This window comes from Triticum urartu, chromosome 6, assembly GCF_003073215.2.
Source record: "Triticum urartu cultivar G1812 chromosome 6, Tu2.1, whole genome shotgun sequence".
Lineage (NCBI taxonomy): Eukaryota > Viridiplantae > Streptophyta > Magnoliopsida > Poales > Poaceae > Triticum > Triticum urartu.
Window position 1 is genome coordinate 537,432,818 of NC_053027.1, and position 22,312 is coordinate 537,455,129.

Consider the following 22,312-nt stretch of genomic DNA (forward strand, 5'->3'; position numbering starts at 1 on the left):
CTAGTTCTTGCGTGTTTTTACACTTTCCTGGTAAATGGAGCAGACACCAGATTGGGGTGAATTTTGTGTGTAACTTAACGCCCTGACCTCCTGTTCCATGTGTGATTAGTGGTTGAATTGTACCGAGTCTATTGTGTTAGTGTCAGTCATTTCTTACGGACTTATAGGGTGGGTTTTGTTAAAAACGGCCGTGGAGTAACTGTTGTCTCCAACTTCGTATCATTAGTTCTACTGTTATCTTCAACTTCGTATCTAACATACTAGTACATGTCTACATCACAGTCAAATAGTCGCAGTTTGCGAATAAAACGTCACTGGTAGGAGGTACATTACATCACAGTCGTCCAAGGAAGTCCTTTACAAAAATGTACATGGAAAGATCTGTCCTATTTCTTAGGCAAAAGTACATCGCAGAGGAGCTCTTTGAAATTGCGGTGAGACGAACCACGGGGCTTGGCCGCCAAGATTGCCTTCTCCCGCCATTCCTCGGCCCTCTTCCTCATTTTCTTTCCACTCTCACCCTGCATGAGTTCTGTGATAAGGCCTGTGACGGCGTTGCGCTGGACGTTGTTATCGATCTCCATGCCGACGCCCCACTCGTTGCATTGATACCGACAGTTGGTAAGCTGGTCCGAGAAGAAGGGCCAACTGATGACTGGCACACCGCCGCACATGCTATCCATTGTCGAGTTCCAGCCGTTGTGTGTCAAAAACACGCCTACAGCCGGATGGTTCAGCACCTCCTGCTGCGGGCACCAGGACGCCATGAACCCGCGGCCTGCCGTCTCTGCCAGGAACTCAGGAGGAAGCACCGCCGCGTCGCCCCTGACGAGATCACGCTGGATGATCCACATGAACTGCCTGCCGCTATTCGCAAGCCCCCACGCGAACTCCTGGAGCTGCTCCTTGGTCATGACCATGATGCTTCCAAAGTTTACGTAGACGACGGAGGCGGGCTCCTTGTCGTGGAGCCATTGCATGCACTCCTCCTGCTCCTTCCACAGGCTGAGGCTACCGATGGTGCCTGTCGAGCACGGGGCTAGCAGATTGAGCGGGCCGATCGTGTAGACCTTGGGTCCGCCAAGGAGCGCTTCCATGGCCCCCACCGCCTCGCCCTCGAAGTCGTCAAAGCTGTTGACGATTACGGCGGAAGCCCCGGCCGCACTCTCGGTTACTTGGATGGCATACACTACCATGTAGTCATCTGGGTTCATGATGAAGCTCAGGAAGTCCCTGAGCCTCATGTTCCTCATCTGGGTCTGCCAAGGAGCAGGAGACAGTTGTATTGTCTTTAGATAGGATATGGAGTCGTGTCCTAGTAGAACACTTGTATCCTAGGCCTCCCTTATATAGTGGGGGTAAACACACGTTGTAACCTATGCCAACATAATAGTACGGGCACGCGGGGGAGCCGGTGCCCGGGAGGCCGGGGTGCGGTATTGAGACGGTGTCATGGGGAGGAGTGCCCGTAGTCATACCCCGGGGATGTAGCCATGATGATAAACCTCATTAACAAATCTCGGTGTCGTGCTGGTGTGATTGCTTGGTCCTCGATAGATCGACGGTATGCCTCGAATTTATTCTAATAAGTGGTATCATGAGCAAGGTTCGAGGAGACCGCAGATTGATCTGGAGGAGGATGAACGTATCGACAAAGTTGTGTACAGAGTAATCGCAGTCGTGGGAGCGGAAGAAGTCGGCGAGTCAGCGTTGACGAGTTGCAACCAGGAGGAGGCGATCAAAGAGTGCACGACTGTTGTAGTTCTTCGAGAAGCAGTCGGATTGGCAGGCGGCGACATAGCGAAGTGCTCGGCGAGATCGAATTTGGTGATGCACGGGAGCAGCCAACGGAGTACCTAGCGTGCGGCAGCAGCGGCGGATCAATTGATCAGATCGAGTCCGCACGTGATTGGCAGCAGCGTGACAGGCAAGCGTGGAAGCTGTATGCTGGATGGGCAAGGCAACGCGTGGAGGTTGTGTGCTGGATGGGCCAGGCTAGCATGGAAGCTGGAGGTGCATTACGTTCGATTGAATGCCAGGCAGGGTAACGCTTAGCAGGAAAGCGGTGCTACAGATTTGTTAAAAGAAAAGACAATCTGCAGATATGGTATTGACGTGGCATGAGCAGCAATAAGACAAAGGAAAAGAGCATTGGGAGTTGTGGAGGCACACGTACATGGTGCAGCCACGGGAGCTCTCAGGGAAGCAATTTTTTGATGCATTGCTAATTGCACACGGGGTTGTACCAGGAGGTTGACTGGTTGGCGACGTTCATATAAGGCTTGGAGGAGTTTGGAGTGCGTCGTGGTAAGATCATGCATACACAGGGCGTTAAGCAATGCATGGAGATGTGCGGATGGACACGACGCAGGGTGGAGTATGGTTGCAGTCGGATAGTTTCGGCTGGGTCGGACTGGATTGTCTGACGGATCGACATGGATGTTGGTCAAAGCAAAAGACGGCGGTGATTTCGACGATGACAACAAAGGAGCGTGATGTTGATGATGACCGACTTCTGGGACGTGGACACATGTGGTGCAGGCCTGAGGGCTTGTGTGGCTTCGACAGACTATGGCGCAGGGTTGATTCAAGGTTGTGTACACATGAGAGATTGAAGTCAACAGGGCGCGGGGGTGGCACGTATAACCACCATGGAGTCATGTTGAAGGTGGAGCTGGAGTCTGGCGGAAGACTTCACTCTGTGCCGATGGAGGGGCTACGGCGTAAGAATTCGGAGAGTCGAAGCCTATTTCAGCGGGACAACGAGAGACACGTGGATCAGACTAGGTACCAGTGGTCTCATGGAGGCGTGATACTCGGCATCGGTCGGTGATGATCGATGGTTCTCTGTAGTGGGGGTTGAGGCAGTGTGGGCTAGCTACCCGGGAGACTCGACCAGGACAGCAGAGGCTCGACGCGGTGATAGCGGCGAGGCGTGCGGTAAGCACGGGACACAGCGACATGCCAAGGCACTGATGGCCAGACATGTGGTCAGACAAATTGTGCAGGGGGTGCTAAAGCAGTGTTGACGAGTACCAGATTCAAGTTGGTGACTGGGTCTATCGGTGCCGGAAGATGGACATGAGTTGACCATGGAGAATCTGAGAAAGCAGCGGAGAGTCTGAAATTGTCAAAAGCTGAGAGAGTATATGGTCGTATATTTTGTGGTGCTCGGTGCACATGGGAAAGTGCGGATGACAAGACAGAAGGAGGTGGAGTGCTATAGCTGTGGGACATGTCAAAGACTAACCGGGAAAAAAAGGGTGAGACAACTGCGAATTTGACTCAGGGTGACACAAGGCGACGGTGAAATTCCTTCAAGTTTCAGACAGACGGTCAAGAAAGAGCAGTAACTTTGAGTTCAGGTAACTCTTATATGTGGTGTCCAATATGTGGGTTGTTCATTTTCACGCAGACAGTGGTTGGTGTGTGATGGCGTTGAACAGATACTCTGGAAGTTGGGAGCACAAAGTAGAGTAATTAGGAACTTAATTTTGCTTGAGTGTTGACCGTGAAGAAGACGAGAAGGGAGTACAGTTGCAGGTGGAGTCACATGGAGTCTGAAAGTAGCAGCGGTGTTCATGGCGTATCTCAAATCCAATGTACATGGAGGTTCGACGCATGGATGAATTCAAGGTGGTGAAGAATATTCACCAAGGTGGAGTTTGTTAGAGTTGTGTCGAATATTATTGTACAAGAGAGGTTACAATTGGACTTAGTTTTGGACTGTGTGTAGACAGGGTAGGAGTTGTGTCCTAATAGGACAGTTGTATCCTAGACCTCTCATATATACCGGGGGTAGACACACGATGTAACCTATGCCAACATAATAGCACGGGCACGCGGGGGAGCCGGCGGCGTGTGCCGGCACCCTGGCGGCCGGGGTGTGGTATTGGGACGGTGTCATGGGGAGGAGCGCCCGTAGTCATGCCCCGCGGATGTAGCCATGATGGTGAACCTCGTTAACAAACCTCGGTGTCGTGCTGGTGTGATTGCTTGGTACTCGATAGATCGATGGTATGCCTCGGATTTATTTTAACAGGAGCGCTTCCATGGCCTCCACCACCTCGCCCTCGAGGTCGTCAAAGCTGTTGACAATTACAGCGGAAGCCCTGGCAGCACTCTCGGTTACTTTGATGGCATACACCACCATGTAGTCATCTGGGTTCATGATGAAGCTCGGGAAGTCCCTGAGCCTCATGTTCCTCAGCCCCGGTAGATCCTCCAGTGGGGTGTCAAGGAGTAAATTACATAGAAGTACCACAATTGAGGCATTGGAAGTAGATTGGTACCAAGATTAGTAATTTTTACGTGTCAGTATCAAGATTGGGGCGAGCCGTTGCAAAAAAGACTAAAACTGCGTTTTATATGTATTGACAGAAAAGCTGACCGGTTGGGCCCGCCCGTCAGGCGCCATGCTGGCCAGTGCGCGCGTGCCCGCGCGCTGACTCGGACGAGCCCGGGTCAAGCCGTTTAGGGCGCGGCTGGTGCGGTCGAGCCACACCCCGCTCACTCCCCCCGCTCTGCTCTGCGTTCTTCTTCCTTCTCCCAGCCTCGCCGCCGCCTGCGCCCCCCCCCCCGCCGGCCGCCACACGAAGCTGCCGCAGCCATGGTTTTTGAAGACGAGAGCAGCGACGACAGCTCAAGCCTCCCGTACATGCACTCGGAAATCTCCACCGATGGGCTCAACTAGGTCAGTTACTCCATTGGAGCTAGGGTTAGGGCTAGGTTTAGAAAATTTTGGGGATTTTTCTGTGTAGGTGGTCTTTGATGTGAGGATTTCGTTTGATTTGCTTTGTCCTCGTCCTCTACACATGATGCTAACTTGGATTTTGCTTGGGTAGGTGCCTTTCTCTCTTGAGGACCCGGATTACAAGGGTCTTGAGCTAGATCTGATAGTGTTGTGCGAGAAGCATGGGAAGCCATCAGAGAGGCTTGTTGCATTTGAAGGAACAATGACTGGGAGAAGGTTCTTAGCATGTGCAGAGCCGGTATTTTTCTTGCCTTATTGATTATGCACAGGATATGTTCATTGGAAGTGACAGAGTCTTGTTTGCCAATTGTGATTCAGTTATGTGTATGGTAATTTTGTTAGTCATATATGCCATACTGTAGTGCTCATTGTAGGAATGGTGAATATTATGGTCAGTGGAGTGCATTTAGGCTAAATATAGGCTCAAGCATGCTCTGTTGTGTGCACATGAATGCTCTGTTGTGTGCACATGCTATTTATTTATGCTTGTATGCAATGTTGCTTAGTACTCACATTAGCCCCTCCATTAGCTGATGTGTGACTCTTAATAAGTAACTGTTGCTTACTGCTGACAGTAGGTACTGTCATTAGCTAGTTTGTTCCTGTAGGCTAATGTAGTGTATTTAGCTAGGCTAATGTAGTCTGGTTTGATAACTCTTCATTCAGTGATTTCTATGTTCCATTTGTTAGTGATATATGGCAAAGTAGTTCACTGCTAGAGTGGTAGTGCAGATTGTAGGATTCCATTATATTAATGGCCAATTGTAAGTTGGTTATTATGCAAAGTTGAATGGAGTGTTACTCTGCTAATTATATACTGATCACCCTCTTGCTTAGCACATGGCTGTGCAAATTCAGTGTTGGTCAGTACCAACATTAGCTACTGGCATGAACTAACTGTTGCTTACTACTCATAGTAGTTGTATTGTACTAAATTTTGCCTTGTTATTTTTCCAGGAAGGTCAGAATTGTGGGTTTGTTCAGTGGGTTGATGAGCAGTGGCCCCCAACAATGGAGAATGCATTGCTGAAGCTTTGGTCAATGGTTGAAGAGAGCAAGTCTGCTAGGGTGAATGATAATCTTCAAAGTGCTTTAACTATTCACCATTTGACAGAAGAAAAGAAGAAGCTGGATGCAGATTATGACAAGTTAGTGAAAGATGTGCATCAACTTGTGGACTTTCAGCAGGATAGGGTTGTGGATTTTAGTTATCTGCAGTCAGCTGTCACATATCAGCACGAATGCAGAGCTGAATTGGTGGCTCGTAAGAATGCATAAATGGCAAAGAAAGATGCAGCTACAGAGAAGCTTCAACAGAAGTATGAAATCCTGTGCAACCTGACAAGTGCTCAAGCAATTGCCATCCAAAACCTCAAGTTGAAGAATATGAAAGAGAAGGAATTGCTGAGTGAGGCTAGGATGAATTTGGAGTTGAAGAATGCAGAGTTCACAAAGTTTGAGGAGAAGCTCACCCAAGAGAAGCTAGAGTTGAAGTTCCAGGTTGCTGATCTGCTGAAGCTCAAGGAAAACCATAATGAAGAGAAGCAGATGCAAGAGTTTAAGATAACTGAGCTCATGAAGGCAGAGGAGAAGCTGAAGCAGAAGATCAAGGGGATCCAGGCCATCTTGGAGAACTAAACAAGATGAATTGAGATTAGTGGGCATTGTGGACCTTTTGGGAAGGATGGTTGTGCAATGACCTAGTAACTTAGAATTATGGTTGTGTAATGTATGGTTCTAGTACTAATTGTGAACTCTGGCTGTTTATCTACCTAGTAATATGCTATTCATCCTTTTGTGAGAAAAGGATGGATTGTGCATTTGAACTCCACTATGTAATGTGAACTCCAGTGATGCTTATGTTAGACTGAAAATGTTTACATACTGATGCTTATGTTATTCTGATGGTTAAATGCTTCTTAAATGCATATAGTTACATATGTCAGAGTGATTCTTAAATGCTTAAATGCATTTGCAAAAGGAATAGTTTGTTATGGTACAGTGATGCTTTAGGTGGTTTCGTCGACCCCGAGCCACCGTAGACCTTAGTTGATGGCTTTAGGTGGTTTTGTCGACCCCGAACCACCCTAGACCCTAGTTGATGGCTTTAGGTGGTTTCGTCGACCTCGAGCCACCCTAGACCCTAGTTGATGGCTTTAGGTGGTTCCGTCGACCCCGAGCCACAAAAATCCAAATTGATCGCTTTAGGTGGTTTCGTCGACCCCGCGCCACCGTAGACCCTAGTTGATGGCTTTAGGTGGTTTCGTCGACCCCGAGCCACTGTAGATCCTAGTTGATAGCTTTAGGTGGTTTCGTCGACCCCGAGCCACCCTAGACCCTAGTTGATGGCTTTAGGTGGTTCCGTCGACCCCGAGCCACAAAAACCCAAAATGATCGCTTTAGGTGGTTTCATCGACCCCGAGCCACCGTAGACCCTAGTTGATGGCTTTAGGTGGTTTCGTCGATCCCGAGCCACCCTAGACCCTAGTTGATGGCTTTAGGTGGTTCCGTCGACCCCGAGCCACCGTAGACCCTAGTTGATGGCTTTAGGTGGTTCCGTCGACCCCGAGCCACCCTAGACCCTAGTTGATGGCTTTAGGTGGTTCCGTCGACCCCGAGCCACAAAAACCCAAAATGATCGCTTTAGGTGGTTTCGTCGACCCCGAGCCACCGTAGACCCTAGTTGATGGCTTTAGGTGGTTTCGTCGACCCCGAGCCACCGTAGACCCTAGTTGATGGCTTTAGGTGGTTCCGTCGACCCCGAGCCACAAAAACCCAAAATGATCGGTTTAGGTGGTTTCGTCGACCCCGAGCCACCGTAGGCCCTAGTTGACGGCTTTGGGTGGTTTCGTCGACCCCGAGTCACCCTAGACCCTAGTTGATGGCTTTAGGTGGTTCCGTCGACCCCGAGCCACCAAAACCCAAAATGATGGCTTTAGGTGGTTTCGTCGACCCCGAGCCACCCTAGACCCTAGTTGATGGCTTTAGGTGGTTCCGTCCACCCCGAGCCACCAAAACCCAAAATGATGGCTTTAGGTGGTTCTGTCGACCCCGAGCCAGCCTAGACCCTAGTTGATGGCTTTAGGTGGTTTCGTCGACCCCAAGCCACCCTAGACCCTAGTTGAAGGCTTTAGGTGGTTCCGTCGACCCCAAGCCATCAAAACCCAAAATGATGGCTTTAGGTGGTTTCGTCGACCCCGAGCCATCAAAACCCAAAATGATCGCTTTATACAACATATCAATAGGATCAACATATCAATCATATAAAGAACATTTTCAGCATACACAACATATCAATAACTCCATTAATATATCCAGCATATCAATAACTCCATTTTGAGTACTCATCAACAGATGAATCATAAAAAGAACATACACACTATGAAGATATCCAATATAATGAGTACTCATCAATAACTCCAAAATATCAATAACTCCAGCAATATATCCAATAATATATTGAGTACTCATCAACATATCACATGAAGATATTCAATAATATGCATCCACATGAACAAAAGCCATACATGGCATTGATTCTTAAAGTACATCATCAAAGCAAGATCACCATTGTATCATAGGATGCAAGAACACACACATGAAGTATCTAGTTGCCACTTGCATAGAAGTACCTCCTCCATCCACTATGTGTAACACCAGCACCTGTCCCAGCAGTAGATGCGGATGGACCAGATTGCCTTGGGGCAGAGAATGTACCTCTCCCTCTCCCAGCACCTCTCCCAGCACCTGCAGCTGCAGCACCTCTCCCAGCACCTCTACCAGCTCCTATCCCAGCTCATGTCCCAGCACCTCTCCCAGCACGTCCTGTTCCAGCTGTTGGTGTTGTTGTAGGAGCTGGTTGAGAAGTTCTTGCTGCTGATGTAGTAGCAGCAGCACCAACATTGGGATTCCTTGCAAGAGGCTTGCATAAACAAGAAGGAAAATGAGTTAGTACTTAAAAAAATGGAGTGTACAAGAAGGAAAACATGTTACTACTTATAATAGGATTACCACATGTTTGTTCTTCCTCAAAGCCAGCTCAGGCTTCAACTGCTTCATGCAGCTAGTGTACCTATGTCCTTGTAGTCCACAATTGCCACATGTTATAGTCCCCATTCTGGATGTGTTCTTAGGCTTTGGATCTTCAAATTTCCCCTTGATCCTTTTCTCTTTCTTTCTTCCTCTCTTCACTTTAAATGCAGGTGGGTCAATGTCAGGACCAGGGGTCCTTGTCTGGTCATGCTCACCAGGAACTGGATAGATCATTGGTTCATAAGCTGCCACATAAAATTCTTTCTTAAAGAACTTGCTGACATAATCCTCTGGTTTCTTTTGCCCTTGTTTATTGCTAAGATGGCATGGTTACATGGGATGCCACTGAGGTCCCATTTTCTGCACCCACATGTGTGCACTTGCAAGTTAACAGCATGGGTTTGCTGCCCACTTGTAACTTGCCACAAGTCCACACCAGTTTGAATTGGTTTGCAATATTTGGCCCTCTCCTTCTCAACCTCTAGCTTCTCACTATAATGGGGTGTTATGTCCCATCTTACTATCTTTGCACTCTCCCTATTCCTATGCCACCTCATCATCTGCTTATCCTTTATTTCATCACACATTGTCCTAATTGGTTTCTTCCTAACATCTAGGACATACTTGTTGAACACCTCAGACAAATTGTTGACTACAACGTCAGTCTTGGAGTTTGTGTCAAATGCATGCCTTGCCCATGTTTTCTTGGGTATTTGACAAAGCCACTCCCAAGCTTCCTTAAATTCAGCTCTAAGGTCATTCATTGCAATGTTAAATTTGTGTTCACTATATGCATAGGCAGCATTATCCATACACTTCTTCATATCTTCCCCCCTGAACCTAGTAGTTTGGAAGTTTGCATAGATATGCCTAAGGCAGAACCTTTGGTTGCACTTAGGAAAGACAACATTCACTGCATATAGTAGGCCCTGGGACACACAATTAAACTAGCTAAGCTAATATCTAGCACAAAACAACCTTATAGGAACAAGGACATAAGATGCAAGCACATACCCTTTGCCTATCTGACATTATTGTATATGGACCAAACTGTCCCTCTTCTCCTCCTAGGCAGATTTTGAGTTGGTGTAGAAACCAACACCAATTAGCTTTGTCCTCTTGGCCAACAATACCAAATGCTAGTGGGTATATATTGTTGTTGCCATCTCTACCAGTGGCAGCAAGTAGTTGAGCACAAGTAGTTAACTTAATGAAGCACCCATCAACACCTAAATGAGCAAGAAAATTCAATATTTAGAACATTCAAATGCATTTCAAGATGAAACAATATGTAACTAATGCACAAGGTGAACAAACTAACCAATGAATGGTCTGCACCCCTTGAGAAACCCCTCCCTTGCTCCATTGATGCAATGGAACATAGCATGAAATCTTGGACCTGGATGGGGGATTTTTGCATTCGGTGTTGGAGTTACAGTAGTGACAACTACTCTACTCCCAGGGTTTGTATCCATCACTGTCTGAGCATAGTCTTTCAACCTAGGGTATTGCTTCTTGTGGTCTCCTAGCACAGCATCAATAGCTAGGTTCTTTGCCCTATATGCCATTGACTTGGGCACATCCACACCATACTTCTCCATGTAGGCATCAATCAAAGTCTGAATGCCAGTTGTTAGATCAGATCTGAACAGTGACTCATACTTCTGTGCAAGCCACTTGGCACTTACCCTTGTTGTCTCTGTACTAATAGGGCAAGTGTGCTTAATTCTCATCTTCTTAATTACAAAAGTAGTTTCACCTTTTATAACTGCTGCCACCATAAAGAAGTTGCAATGTTTTCGGTTGCATTCTACAATTATTCTTTGATCTGAGTTCCTATGATATCTGAAGTTTCTGCCTTGAGTGATGTGTAAGTTCAACAAAGCCTCTCTGAATTGATGTTGATCCAAGAAACACATCTTTAGACATAATTGCTCATGTGGTGCCTCCATCTTCTCATTGTACCATTTTCTAGGAGGCCTCTGCTTTGCCCTGCTCTTCCTTTTCTTTGGCAGTACAAATGACAATGGCTCATAACCATCATCATCAGCCTCCTTCAACAATCCTTTCTCTTCTTCATCAGATGAAGGTTTGGAATCAGGTTCCTCCTCTTGAACTACACTTGAATGTGTCCTTGTTGTAGGCCCTTTCCTAACTGGAAGCTTTTGTTTCTTCTTCTTCTTCTCTTCCTGTACAATTACAGTTTCTTCATCATGTGAAACAACTTTCTCATCTTCATCCATTTGGAAAGGTTCCTCAACCTCTGTGTCACCCTCATAATGCACCACTTCTTCCACCTCAGATTCTTCATCATCTGTTTCTTCCTCTTCTATTTCATCATACTCTCTCTGTTTCTTTCCCTCCTCCATCTCTATATCACCAGCATCACCCATATAAAAAGGGTTTACATCACTGTCATCTTCACCTTCATAATCAGAACCACCACTGCCATCATATCCCTCTTCTTATTCTATTTCCAACACAGCTTTCAGTTTTCCTTTTACATTCTTGCTCTCTTGTGTGCAAACACCAGTACCATGAGCTACACTGAAGCTGCTACTCTGACTTTCAAAGGCAACTCCTTCTTCATCAACAGCATAGATGGGTGGCTCACTGAGATCATATAACACAGGCTCTTCATACACAATAGTGGATAATTCTTGCCTCTCAAACTGGCTGCAAGGAGATGGAATAGTGGATAATTCTTGCCTCTCAAACTGGCTGCAAGGAGGTGGAACAGTGGATAAATCTTGCCTCTCAAACTGGCTGCAAGGAGGTGGACATGCTCTCACTAACAAATTTAAAACCATACACTCCTCAACCTGCCTCTTTACTAGTTGCAACTCAGCATTACTCTCTACCATCTCCAATCCTTTCTCCTCTAAATCTGGATTCTCAATGTGAAACAACAGATCATATTCACTAAATCCTTGGGTTTCCATCACTGCAATCATATTCATGTATGTCACATATGAACTGCAGAGCTTCAGCTCAAACATTTCTGAAGCATCAAAATGGAACCTAACATCCAAAATGTCATCATACAAACTGCAAAATGAAATAACAGACAAAATTGGTTAATAAACAATTTTGCTTAACAGATAGGCTAACATATAAACAAAGCTTTGTTTAATTTAGCCTTGCAATATGAATAAACTAAACAATTACTACAAAATCGAACAATGTAAACAACTATCTCAATGCAACCATAATTACAGAGTACTTAACTCACAGCAAACTGATGTTTTGTATTTTCATATAAGTAGTTAACAGAATTGTCCACTAATGCTGCTCTGCTCTAGTTAGGACTCATTTAATCCACTATGCTTCTCTGCTCTGCTCTAGTCTAATGGTGCTCTGCTCTAGTTAGGACTAAGAAATAACAATGTAAGCCACTAATGATGCTCTGCTCTGCTCCAGTTAGGTAACACATAATGCTGCTTTGACAATTTGGACTAACAAATAACAATGTAATCCACTATACTTCTCTGCTCTAGTTAGGACTAGCTATTAGAGTGCTAAACATGCATGCAGTAGAAACCTAACCCTAATCCCCAATTTCAGTGAGCAAGAATGCAACAGTTGACCACTTACAGAACACCACCGAAGCCATGAGTCCAGTGATGGGCGGTGCTAGGGTTGGCCACCCAAATTCGCGCCAATTGCAGCCTCTGCTCCATCGACAACGCCGGCTCTGCAAAATCTTCGTCCTCGCTACTATACTCCGAGCTGGAGTAGCCGCCACTGCCATCGAGGCCTAAGCGGGGGAGGTCGCCGCCGCTCACATCGCCCCGGCCATCGCCGCCTGCCGGAGTCGCCGAGGCCATCGTCGCCTAGGGAGGCACAACAGTCGGGGGGGAGAGGAGGGCGCGAGGGAGGAGCGACCGCGGGGGAGGTGACAGTGCCTAAGCACTTCGATCCTAGGCTACGACGGCGTGCTGTGGCGGGCGGCGGGGCGGGCGGGGAGGCAGCCGCCGGCGAGGGGGAGGCAGCCGGCGGCGAGGGTGCGAGGGCAGAGCGGGGTCGGGGTCTGGCTCGGTCGCACCAGCGAGACCTAAACGGTGCGAGCCGGCCTCATCCTAGTCAGCGCGCAGTCAGCGCGCGGGCACGCGCGCACTGGCCAGCGTGGCGCCTGACGGGCGGGCCCAACCGGTCAGCTTTTCTGTCAATACGTATAAAACGCACTTTTAGTCTTTTTTGCAACGGCTCGCCCCAATCTTGATACTGACACGTAAAAATTACCAATCTTGGTACCAATCTGCTTCCAATGCTCCAATTATGGTACTTCTATGTAATTTACTCGGTGTCAAGGTATCCATCCGTAAGCTGTTTCTCATCTGCAGTCCATATATACGCAAAGCCATAATGGGGAGGAGAATACAGCTGGTGTTTTGCACAATGTATGTACTGTGTACATTGTTTTGAATTTCACTTTCAAAAATATTTCATCCCTGGCAGAAATCAGTGAATTTTGTTTATTTTAGCCTGATAAGCACCAAAAGTTTCACATGCATTTAATTGAAATCGAACCAAATATTTAAATAAGTATTTGAGTCTGTGTGTACCACGTACGGTGATGGCTGAAATACTTTGACCAAAACAGTATCTACCAAAATGACAATTTCTTTTTACGAATTTCATAGCAAGTGGTAACCAAAAAGTTGTACAGTGTTCAAACTTCGAAAGACATATGTGTACCTTGAAGTGGGACGATGCCACGGTCAATGAGGAGACGGAAATAACGGAATCCGAGATAGCTAACGGTGTTGGCCGTCCAAAGCTGAACATAGGGGACGTCTAGCTCTTTGGCAGCATCCATGGCGAAACACATGGTGAGGTCCGAGACGATGCAAGTCACGATTGGGTGGTCCCCTATGGAGGCCGCATCATTGAGCTTGGTGAGGAGGCGGCGGAAGGGGCCGAGGCAAGTCTCCGAGGTGAACTTGCAAAGCGACGGGATATCCTGCGTGACATCATCATCAACATCATCGGACGGCTGCTGCAACATCATCCCATGTCAGTGCAGGTTTCGAACAATACCCCATCGGGATTGAAGCACACAAAAGGCACGTTCCACATCTTTTCTAGCACTCTTCTTGCATTTGGGCAAATATCTGTCTCTTCTTACCTTGGGGGTTTGAGATTGTCTTCACAAAAGTTGACCACTGAGGATATATACCATCAGCTAGGTAGTATCCCTTGTTGTACTGGTGGCCGTTGATCTCAAAGTTGACAGGTGGGGAGTGGCTTTCTGCAAGCCTTGCGAAAACTGGAGAACGTTGCAGCACGCTGATATCATTATGAGAACCTGTCATGCCAAAGAAAGAACGCCATATCCAAAGACCTTGCGAAGCCACCGCTTCTAATATGACATTGCACGCTTTAACATGGCCCTTGTACTGGCCCTGCCAAGCAAATGGACAGTTCTTCCACTCTCAGTGCATAAAATCTATGATGTCGTGAAAGAAAAATGATGTGGTGGAAGAAAAATTCATCTCCACTGTCCATACCTTTGTGGGCAAAGTGTCAAACACCTTGCGGTCGTGGTGGCAAAGAGGCCGCGATGATCACCTCGATGCAGAAGGGGTGGTTGGCGGCCGGCTACTGGCCGCTCTAAAGCACCCGACGGATGCTGTCGTGGTCCATATCCGTCACCGGCGGTTATATCCCCTCTGGCACCGGCTACGACGGCGACGGCAAAATCTCCTCCAAGTGACGGTCAAAACTCCTACGAAAGCGCTGGCATGGTAGCGGCCATGTCGACACGTGGTTTTGTATGGGCAGCTGGGGGTGAGCAGTGAGGAGGCAGACGGAGAGTACTGGTGGCGCCGGCGGCGGGCTGGGCAGGGGAGAGCGGGTGGAGGCGTTGGAGGCGAATGGGGTGCTAGTGTCCCCGACATGCGGGCCACGGGGAGGACAAGGGCATCCGTCCAGCTCATCCGCGCGATGTCTGTTTTACCCCAAACGCGACGCAAGTTTGGGCTGGGAATGGGTTGAAAATGGACGAAATCCAGACATTTGTCCGTTTGAGGCCGAGGGTTAGACCACGCTATTCATCCATTCTACCCCAAACAAACGCACCGGACGGGATGGAGTCGCGCACTGGAGTTGGCCTAATTGAGGCCTACTAATCCTAAGACTGTTTTGGATCTACATGGTACTAAAGGCATGGTGTTTGCATGACTTCATCGGCATGGTGTTTGCATGACTTCATATCCTTACCCCTATTGCTACTTTGTATTGCACAACATAAATCTAGATTTATTCTAGTACTCTCTATGGCGAGGTTCAGCTTTAGAGGGAAGCCAGCCTGCCAACTTGTGGGATCCTACATCGCTCTCTCCAGAAGCACGCGCCCACCTCCTAGGAAGAATGCCACCTAGCGTTTCAACTCAACACCGGGACACCGCCGGCTTGCTCTCCATTGCAGCGCCAATGAGCTACATCACAGCTCCGAGACCTCCGGTGAGCGCTCCTTGCAGCATTGGGAACGCCGGCGAGCTCTCCATTGCAGCTCCGGCGAGATGCATCACAGCCCCAAGACTTCCGGCAAACGCTCCATTGCAGCGGTGGTGAGCTCTCCATTGCAGCGCTGGGAGGGAGCGCTGACGAGCACTCCATTGCAGCTCCGGCGATATTCATCGCAGTTCTGAGACTTTGGATGAACACTCCATTGCAGCACCGGTGAGCTCTCCATTGCAGCGCCAGGAGGGAGCGCCGGCGAGCGCTCCATTACAGCTCCGGCGAGATGCATCGCAGCTGCGAGACTTCCGGTGAGCGCTCCATTGCAGCGCCGGGAGCGCCGGCAAGTGCTATATTGCAGCGGCGTTGGGCTCTGCATTGAAGCGCCGGGAGGCAGCACTGGCGAGCTCTCCATTGCAGCCACGCAGCACCACCGAAGTTGCTACGCCCTCGTCACATCAGAACATAGCAGTAATTTGCCATCGCTGCGATCTAATACACATGTTCAAGGTATGCCATCCCACAAGGTGTGCCCTACGAATGTCAATCCTAAAATGATGTGTCGGCTCAGTCTTTCACAGATGCTCTAGGGATAGGATGTGCGTGCATGCGTTACTAGGGGTAAGTGTACGAGCGTCTGTGTCTGCATTGTGTTCACAAAAATAAGTACCTCACGTGTTGTAAAAGTCCATGGTCAGATACTTCAACATGTATGGACCTTCATAAATGAAGTCCATCCCTTCATCCTGTGCATTCAGTCTGACGACAAGTTATTACGGTTCTATGAAAAGAAGCATTTTGGCCTCCATGGTATGGAAGACGATTCGTTGCATCTCGTGCTAAACCGCTTTGACTCCTCAGCCGTCTGAAAATTGTACCGAGTCTATTGTGTTAGTGCCAGTCATTTGTTAGGGACTCGAGGTAAGCTTGGTTAAAGACGGCCGTGGTATAACTGTTGTCTCCAATTTCGTATCATTAGTTCCTTGCTGTAAATACTATTCTCATGTCTCTAATGTACTAGTATACATATCTTGATGTCTACATCACAGTCAAATAGTGGTAGTTTGCAAGTAAAACGTCACTAATAAGAGGTACAGTACATCACAGTCGTCCAAGGAAGTCCTTTAAAAAACTATACATGGAAAGATCTGAACTATTTCTTAGGCAGAACCGCAGAAGTACATCACAGAGGAGCTCTTTGAAATTGCGGTGAGACGAACCGCCTGGCCTGGCCGCCAAGATTGCCTTCTCCCGCCATTCCTCTGCCCTCTTCCTCATCTTCTTTCCACTCTCACCCTGCATGAGTTCTGTGATAAGGCCTGTGGCGGCGTTGCGCTGGACGTTGCGGTCGATCTCCATGCCGACGCCCCACTCATTGCATTGGTACCGACAGTTGGTAAGCTGGTCCGAGAAGAAGGGCCAACTGATGACTGGCACGCCGCCGCACATGCTATCCATTGTCGAGTTCCACCCGCTATGTGTCAAAAACACGCCTATAGCCGGGTGGTTCAGCACCTCCTGCTGCGGGCACCAGGACGCCATGAACCCACGGCCTGCCTTCTCTGCCATGAACTCGGGAGGAAGCACCGCCGCGTCGCCCCTGGCGAGATCATGCCGGATGATCCACATGAACTGCCTGCCGCTATTCGCCAGCCCCCACGTGAACTCCAGGAGCTGCTCCTTGGTCATGACCGTGATGCTTCCAAAGTTTACGTAGACGAAGGAGGCGGGCTCCTTGCCGTGGAGCCATTGCAGGCACTCCTCCTGCTCCTTCCACAGGCTGAGGCTACCGATGGTGCCTGTCGAGCACGGGGCTAGCAGATTGAGCGGGCCGATCGTGTAGACCTTGGGTCCGCCAAGGAGCGCTTCCATGGCCCCCACCGCCTCGCCCTCGAAGTCGTCAAAGCTGTTGACGATTACGGCGGAAGCCCCGGCCGCACTCTCGGTTACTTGGATGGCATACACTACCATGTAGTCATCTGGGTTCATGATGAAGCTCAGGAAGTCCCTGAGCCTCATGTTCCTCAGCCCCGGTAGATCCTCCAGTGGGGTGTCAAGGTATCCATCCGTAAGCTGTTTCTCATCTGCAGTCCATATGTACGCAAAGCCATAAATGGGGAGGAGAATACAGCTGGTGTTTTGCACAATGTATATACTGTGTACATGGTTTTGAATTTCACTTTCAAAAATATTTCATCCCTGGCAGAAATCAGTGAATGTTGTTTATTTCGGCCTAATAAGCACAAAAAGTTTCACATGCATTTAATTGAAATCGACCAAAATATTTAAATAAGTATTTGAGTCTGTGTGTACTACGTACGGTGATGGCTGAAATACTTTGACCGAAACAGTATCTACCAAAATGACAATTTTTGTTTACGAATTTCATAGCAAGTGGTAACCAAAAAGTTGTACAGTGTCCAAACTTCGAAAGACATGTGTGCACCTTGAAGTGGGACGATGCCACGGTCGATGAGGAGACGGAAATAACGGAATCCGAGATAGCTAACGGTGCTGGCCGTCCAAAGCTGAACATAGGGGACGTCTAGCTCTTTGGCGGCATCCATGGCGAAACACATGGTGAGGTCCGAGACGATGCAAGTCACGACTGGGTGGTCCCCTGTTGAGGCCGCATCATTGAGCTCCTTCCATTGGTTTTCTGCCGGTTTGGTTCCTGCTCCGAAATGGCGACCCTTTTGTGCTTGATTTGGTTGGTTGTGCATCAAGTTTCTGGACATGGATATAGGGATAGGATTTGGCTTTGGACGAGCAAGAGCACTAGCAAATTTGTTGCCAGCGATCCGGTACGGCCTGATCGATAGGAATAAGGAATGTGACATCAACAGCTCAGGTATTGAGACGTCTTGGCTGCATGTACTTAGTGGACAATTTTCGTTGTTCATTAAGGGCCCGTATCTGATGTTGATAGCCTAGCATCATGGCAAAAATTTAGCATGCGTGCTCCGCTGCCATATTTTTATCTTCAGTTTTGCCAACTCGGAAACTTTGACAAATCCAAATCGTAGGAAGTTGCACATGCTTCCCGCAAAAAAGTACTCCCTCCGTCCCATAATGTATGACTTTTTTTAACACTAGTGTAGTGTCAAAAAACGTCTTACATTATGGAACGGAGGGAGTAGTAACAACTTAATTAGCTTTAATTTTCCTCTTTAGAAACTACTTATTAGTCTTAAAAAATTGAAGCACTTATCCATAACTTAGTGTTAAAAAGTGCAACTTTCCAAAAATGTGAGCAATGTCTAATTATAGTTCATAAGTTATACAGGACTGGAGGTTAAAATGATAAAAGAAGCTTAGAACTGATATCTAAGATATTTTCACGAAATCTAATTATCAATACACAATGGCGGAGCTTTCCAAAAGCTCGACGAAGATATCATCATGCTCCTCCCCAAGTGAGCTAACGCCTCTATGCAATTTGATTACCACCCGATCAGCCTAATTCACCAGATTGTTAAGCTTTTCGCCAAGGTTCTCTCTCTAGCTCATGCCGCCGCTCAGGACACTAGTAGAAACCGACTTTTAGTACCGGTTCGTAAGGACCTTTAGTATCGGATCTGAAACCGGCACTAAAAAGTGGACCTTTAGTCCCGGTTCAACACGAACCGGGACCAAAGGCCCACCACGTGGCACGAGGCGCGCCGTGGTTTGGGGGGCCTTTAGTCCCGGTTGGTAAGGATTTTTTTTTTATTTTTGAAATAAAGCAAAAACAGCCAGCCTACTGGGCCGACACGGCCTGCATACGACTAGAAACCCAATCTCTAGTTGGGCCAGGATGCAGGCCCGTACGGTCCAGTAGGCCCCACAGGGCAGAAGACTTGCAATAGGCCCACAAAGGCCTGCTTAGAGAGGAGCTCGACACGGTAGCCGCGGCGGGGCTTATAAACCGCTGCGAGCTCCTCTCAACTAGCGAGGTGGGACTAAACATTATGCACTGCAGGTGATAGCGCAGCACCTTTAGTACCGGTTAATGGCTCCAACCGGTACTAAAGGGGGGGTCTTTAGTACCGGTTGGAGCCACCAACCGGTACTAAAGGGGGGGTCTTTAGTACCGGTTGGAGCCACCAGCCGGTACTACTAAAGGTGGTGGCCTTTAGTACCGGTTGGTGGCTCCAACCGGTACTAAAGACCCCCCCCCCCTCTCCTTTAGTATCGGTTGGAGCCACCAACACGTACTAAAGGCCACCACCTCTTTAGTACCGGTTCGTGGCACGAACCGGTACTAAAGGTTTGCCACGAACCGGTACTAATGAGCGCCGCCCGCCGGTACTAAAGACCCCCCCCCCTTAGTACCGGTTGGAGCCACCACCCCGTGCTAAAGGCCACCACCTCTTTAGTACCGGTTCGTGGCACGAACCGGTACTAAAGGTTCCGCCACGAACCGGTACTAATGAGCGCCGCCCGCCTAGCCGTTGGAACCGGTATTAATGATCACATTAGTGCCGGTTCAATTACAAACCGAGACTAATGAGTTTCACATTAGACCCTTTTTCTACTAGTGGGAAAATTATAGGCTGGTGCGTCCATCACAATTTTCTGCTCATCCAACAGAGTGCGAGACAATTGCACAACCTTAAAACCCCTCACCAAGGTTTCGCATTTGCATCCATTTTCCAGCCCATTTCCATCGATCGGATCAACTTTTCGGATCACGGCATAGATCAACGGCTCTATACAGATGTGCAGGTGTGCCCCTACAAATTTTCGATATGATTTGGCTTGGCGGTAAGAAATTAACTAGGGCAGGCAAACATCCGACACGATTGTGACATTGACATACTCCAAGCAGCCTGCGCTTGGCTGCATGTATTTACTTGACAATTTTCATTGTTTATCACTGGTAGAAAAAGGGCCTATAGTCCCGGTTCGTAAGGGCCTTTAGTCCCGGTTCCTGAACCGGGACTAAAGTGTCGGTACTAATGCCCCGACCCTTTAATCCCGGTTCAATCCAGAACCGGGATTGATGGGCCTCCACGTGGGCAGTGCGCAGAGTCCAGGCAGGAGACCCTTTGGTCCCGGTTGGTGGCACCAACCGAGACCAATAGGCATCCACGCGTCAGCATTTCTGTGGCTGGGGTTTTTGTTTTTTTTAAAGGGGGGGGGGGTTGGGGGTTTTGGGGGTTAATTTAGGTGTTTCATATATTGTGTTAGCTAGCTATAATTAATAGAGAGAAGTGTCCTCTCTTACGTCCGTGCTTGGTCGACGCTACGTACTATACATACGTATAGAGAGGACTAGACACGCTAGTTAGTTAGTTAGCAAACGAAGGAAACAGAAGATCTTCATGAACATATATGCATAAAGAGAGAAGTGATATCAACCACCTCTCCTTCTCCGAGAGATTGGTCGAACAACAAGTTCTCGTATATTTATCCGACACTACCGGCTACATATATACAATAATTATCTCTTACAAATATAGTCATCGGACTCATGGTCCACATAGTATTCTCCGTCTTCAGCGATCACTTGGTCAAGAAAGAATGCCGCCAATTCCTCTTGAATTGCTCGCATGCGAGCTGGTGCTAGGAGTTCATCCCGCTTCCGAAACATCTAATTTGAAGAAGGGGGTCAATACATATATATATATATATATATGAATGAATGAAACTCAATACAAATGATGGTAATAAAATAAAATTGTGAATGTTGTTATTTACGTACTTCATATTGTTATTGTTCGTCAGAGTACCCGCCCCGCTCACAGGTCGTGTGGCGGATGGACTCGCAGACGTAGTATCCACAGAAATCATTCCCTTTTTCCTGCCACAACCACTTTACAAGAAATAGAGGTCAATCAAACTGATAAGCAAGAATGCTAAATGGTATTGATGAAACTAGCGCTTGAATCACTAGGAGATGCGCGGAACATGCTACTATAGTACTTACTTTCGGGTGTCTAAATTCCAGCTCCTTCGGCAGTCCCGGAACTTTTCTGGTGAATTTTCTCCAAACCCTGCCGGACAAAGAAAACAATTACTTGATATTAGGAAATGAACAAAGTTGCTGATATGGTGGATAATGATCGATTTAACTTACTTCTTGAGGATTTCAGTCATGTCCGCATACTCCTTGGGATCTTTTCGTTTAGATTCCAAGACTGTTACTACTCCCTGCTCAAGCCTAATCTCTAGGAGAATATAGTGGAAACTGCACACGCATGCATAACTCATCAATTACATTACTATAACCTGGACTAATATATAAGGGAAACCGACTATGCACAAGACAGTAACACTCACTTGAAGTTGTAAGGAAAGAGTATTATATCTTTGTTTTCATTTTTTTTGAATGATCGTAGCAAGTTGGCCTCGGTATCTCCGGGACGATGTTCAACCTCAGTTGCATCTATGAGATATGTGTTAACGAACCCAATATCATCGATTTGTCTTTTCTTCAATTCGGCGATCTTCATTCTGCATAATATAGTGAGGATAATTATAAATACATGCAATGAAAGAGATGAGCTATATAGAGAGACTTAATGACAGAAGTAGTAGTACTTACAGACAGTAGTAGGTGATCGTTGTTTTATCGAGGGCCAATTGATTGAAAAACTGATAGAACTCCTCAAATGGAATAGGCAACAGTTCAATTCCAACGAGGTCATGCTCCGGTTTAACTCTCGCTTACAAAGTACTCCTCCCCCCAGACTCTGTGTGCAGATTTTCAAGTACCAATCATGTAATCTTCGCATCATCGTTGTTAAAGATTTTTCATCTTTGACGAGAGGCTTCCCGTACTCGTATCTGTGTATCTGCACCTCCATGGGATCATAATGTACATCGTCGGGTAGGTAATCGTCAACATTGCCATAACCGGGCACCATCCTCGGATCGACGATGTCGCTAGGCACCTTGAGGGGGGGGCACGATTGCTTCGCTTGTTCGCCGAGCTGGGCAATTTGTTTCCCAGCTGCTCGTCGTTCTTTCAGCCTTTGATCACTGACTGTACTTCCCGACCGCTCCGCTTCGGCCCATGTCTTTGCAATAATGCGCTCATAGTTGCCTTTCGGCGGAGACTTGGGTGGTTTTGCCAGGGCA

At 47.7% G+C, this 22,312-nt stretch overlaps 2 protein-coding genes across 2 annotated transcripts; both read right to left on the reverse strand.

The window, feature by feature from the left end:
- Positions 1 to 386: 386 nt before the first annotated feature.
- On the reverse strand, positions 387 to 15,662 carry LOC125516937 (7-deoxyloganetin glucosyltransferase-like). Its single transcript, XM_048682193.1, has 6 exons — positions 15,341 to 15,662; positions 13,939 to 14,093; positions 13,484 to 13,784; positions 13,098 to 13,122; positions 4,146 to 4,241; positions 387 to 1,221 (listed from the first exon to the last, which is right to left on the reverse strand). Exons 1-6 carry the CDS (start codon positions 15,660 to 15,662, stop codon positions 387 to 389), a joined length of 1,734 nt encoding a protein of 577 aa, XP_048538150.1.
- A 608-nt stretch (positions 15,663 to 16,270) lies between these two features.
- On the reverse strand, positions 16,271 to 17,985 carry LOC125516938 (7-deoxyloganetin glucosyltransferase-like). The gene is made up of 4 exons (XM_048682194.1): positions 17,694 to 17,985; positions 17,568 to 17,601; positions 17,093 to 17,378; positions 16,271 to 17,011 (listed from the first exon to the last, which is right to left on the reverse strand). The coding sequence occupies exons 1-4, from the start codon at positions 17,983 to 17,985 to the stop codon at positions 16,349 to 16,351; spliced, it is 1,275 nt and encodes a 424-aa protein (XP_048538151.1). The 3' UTR covers positions 16,271 to 16,348.
- Positions 17,986 to 22,312: the final 4,327 nt, after the last annotated feature.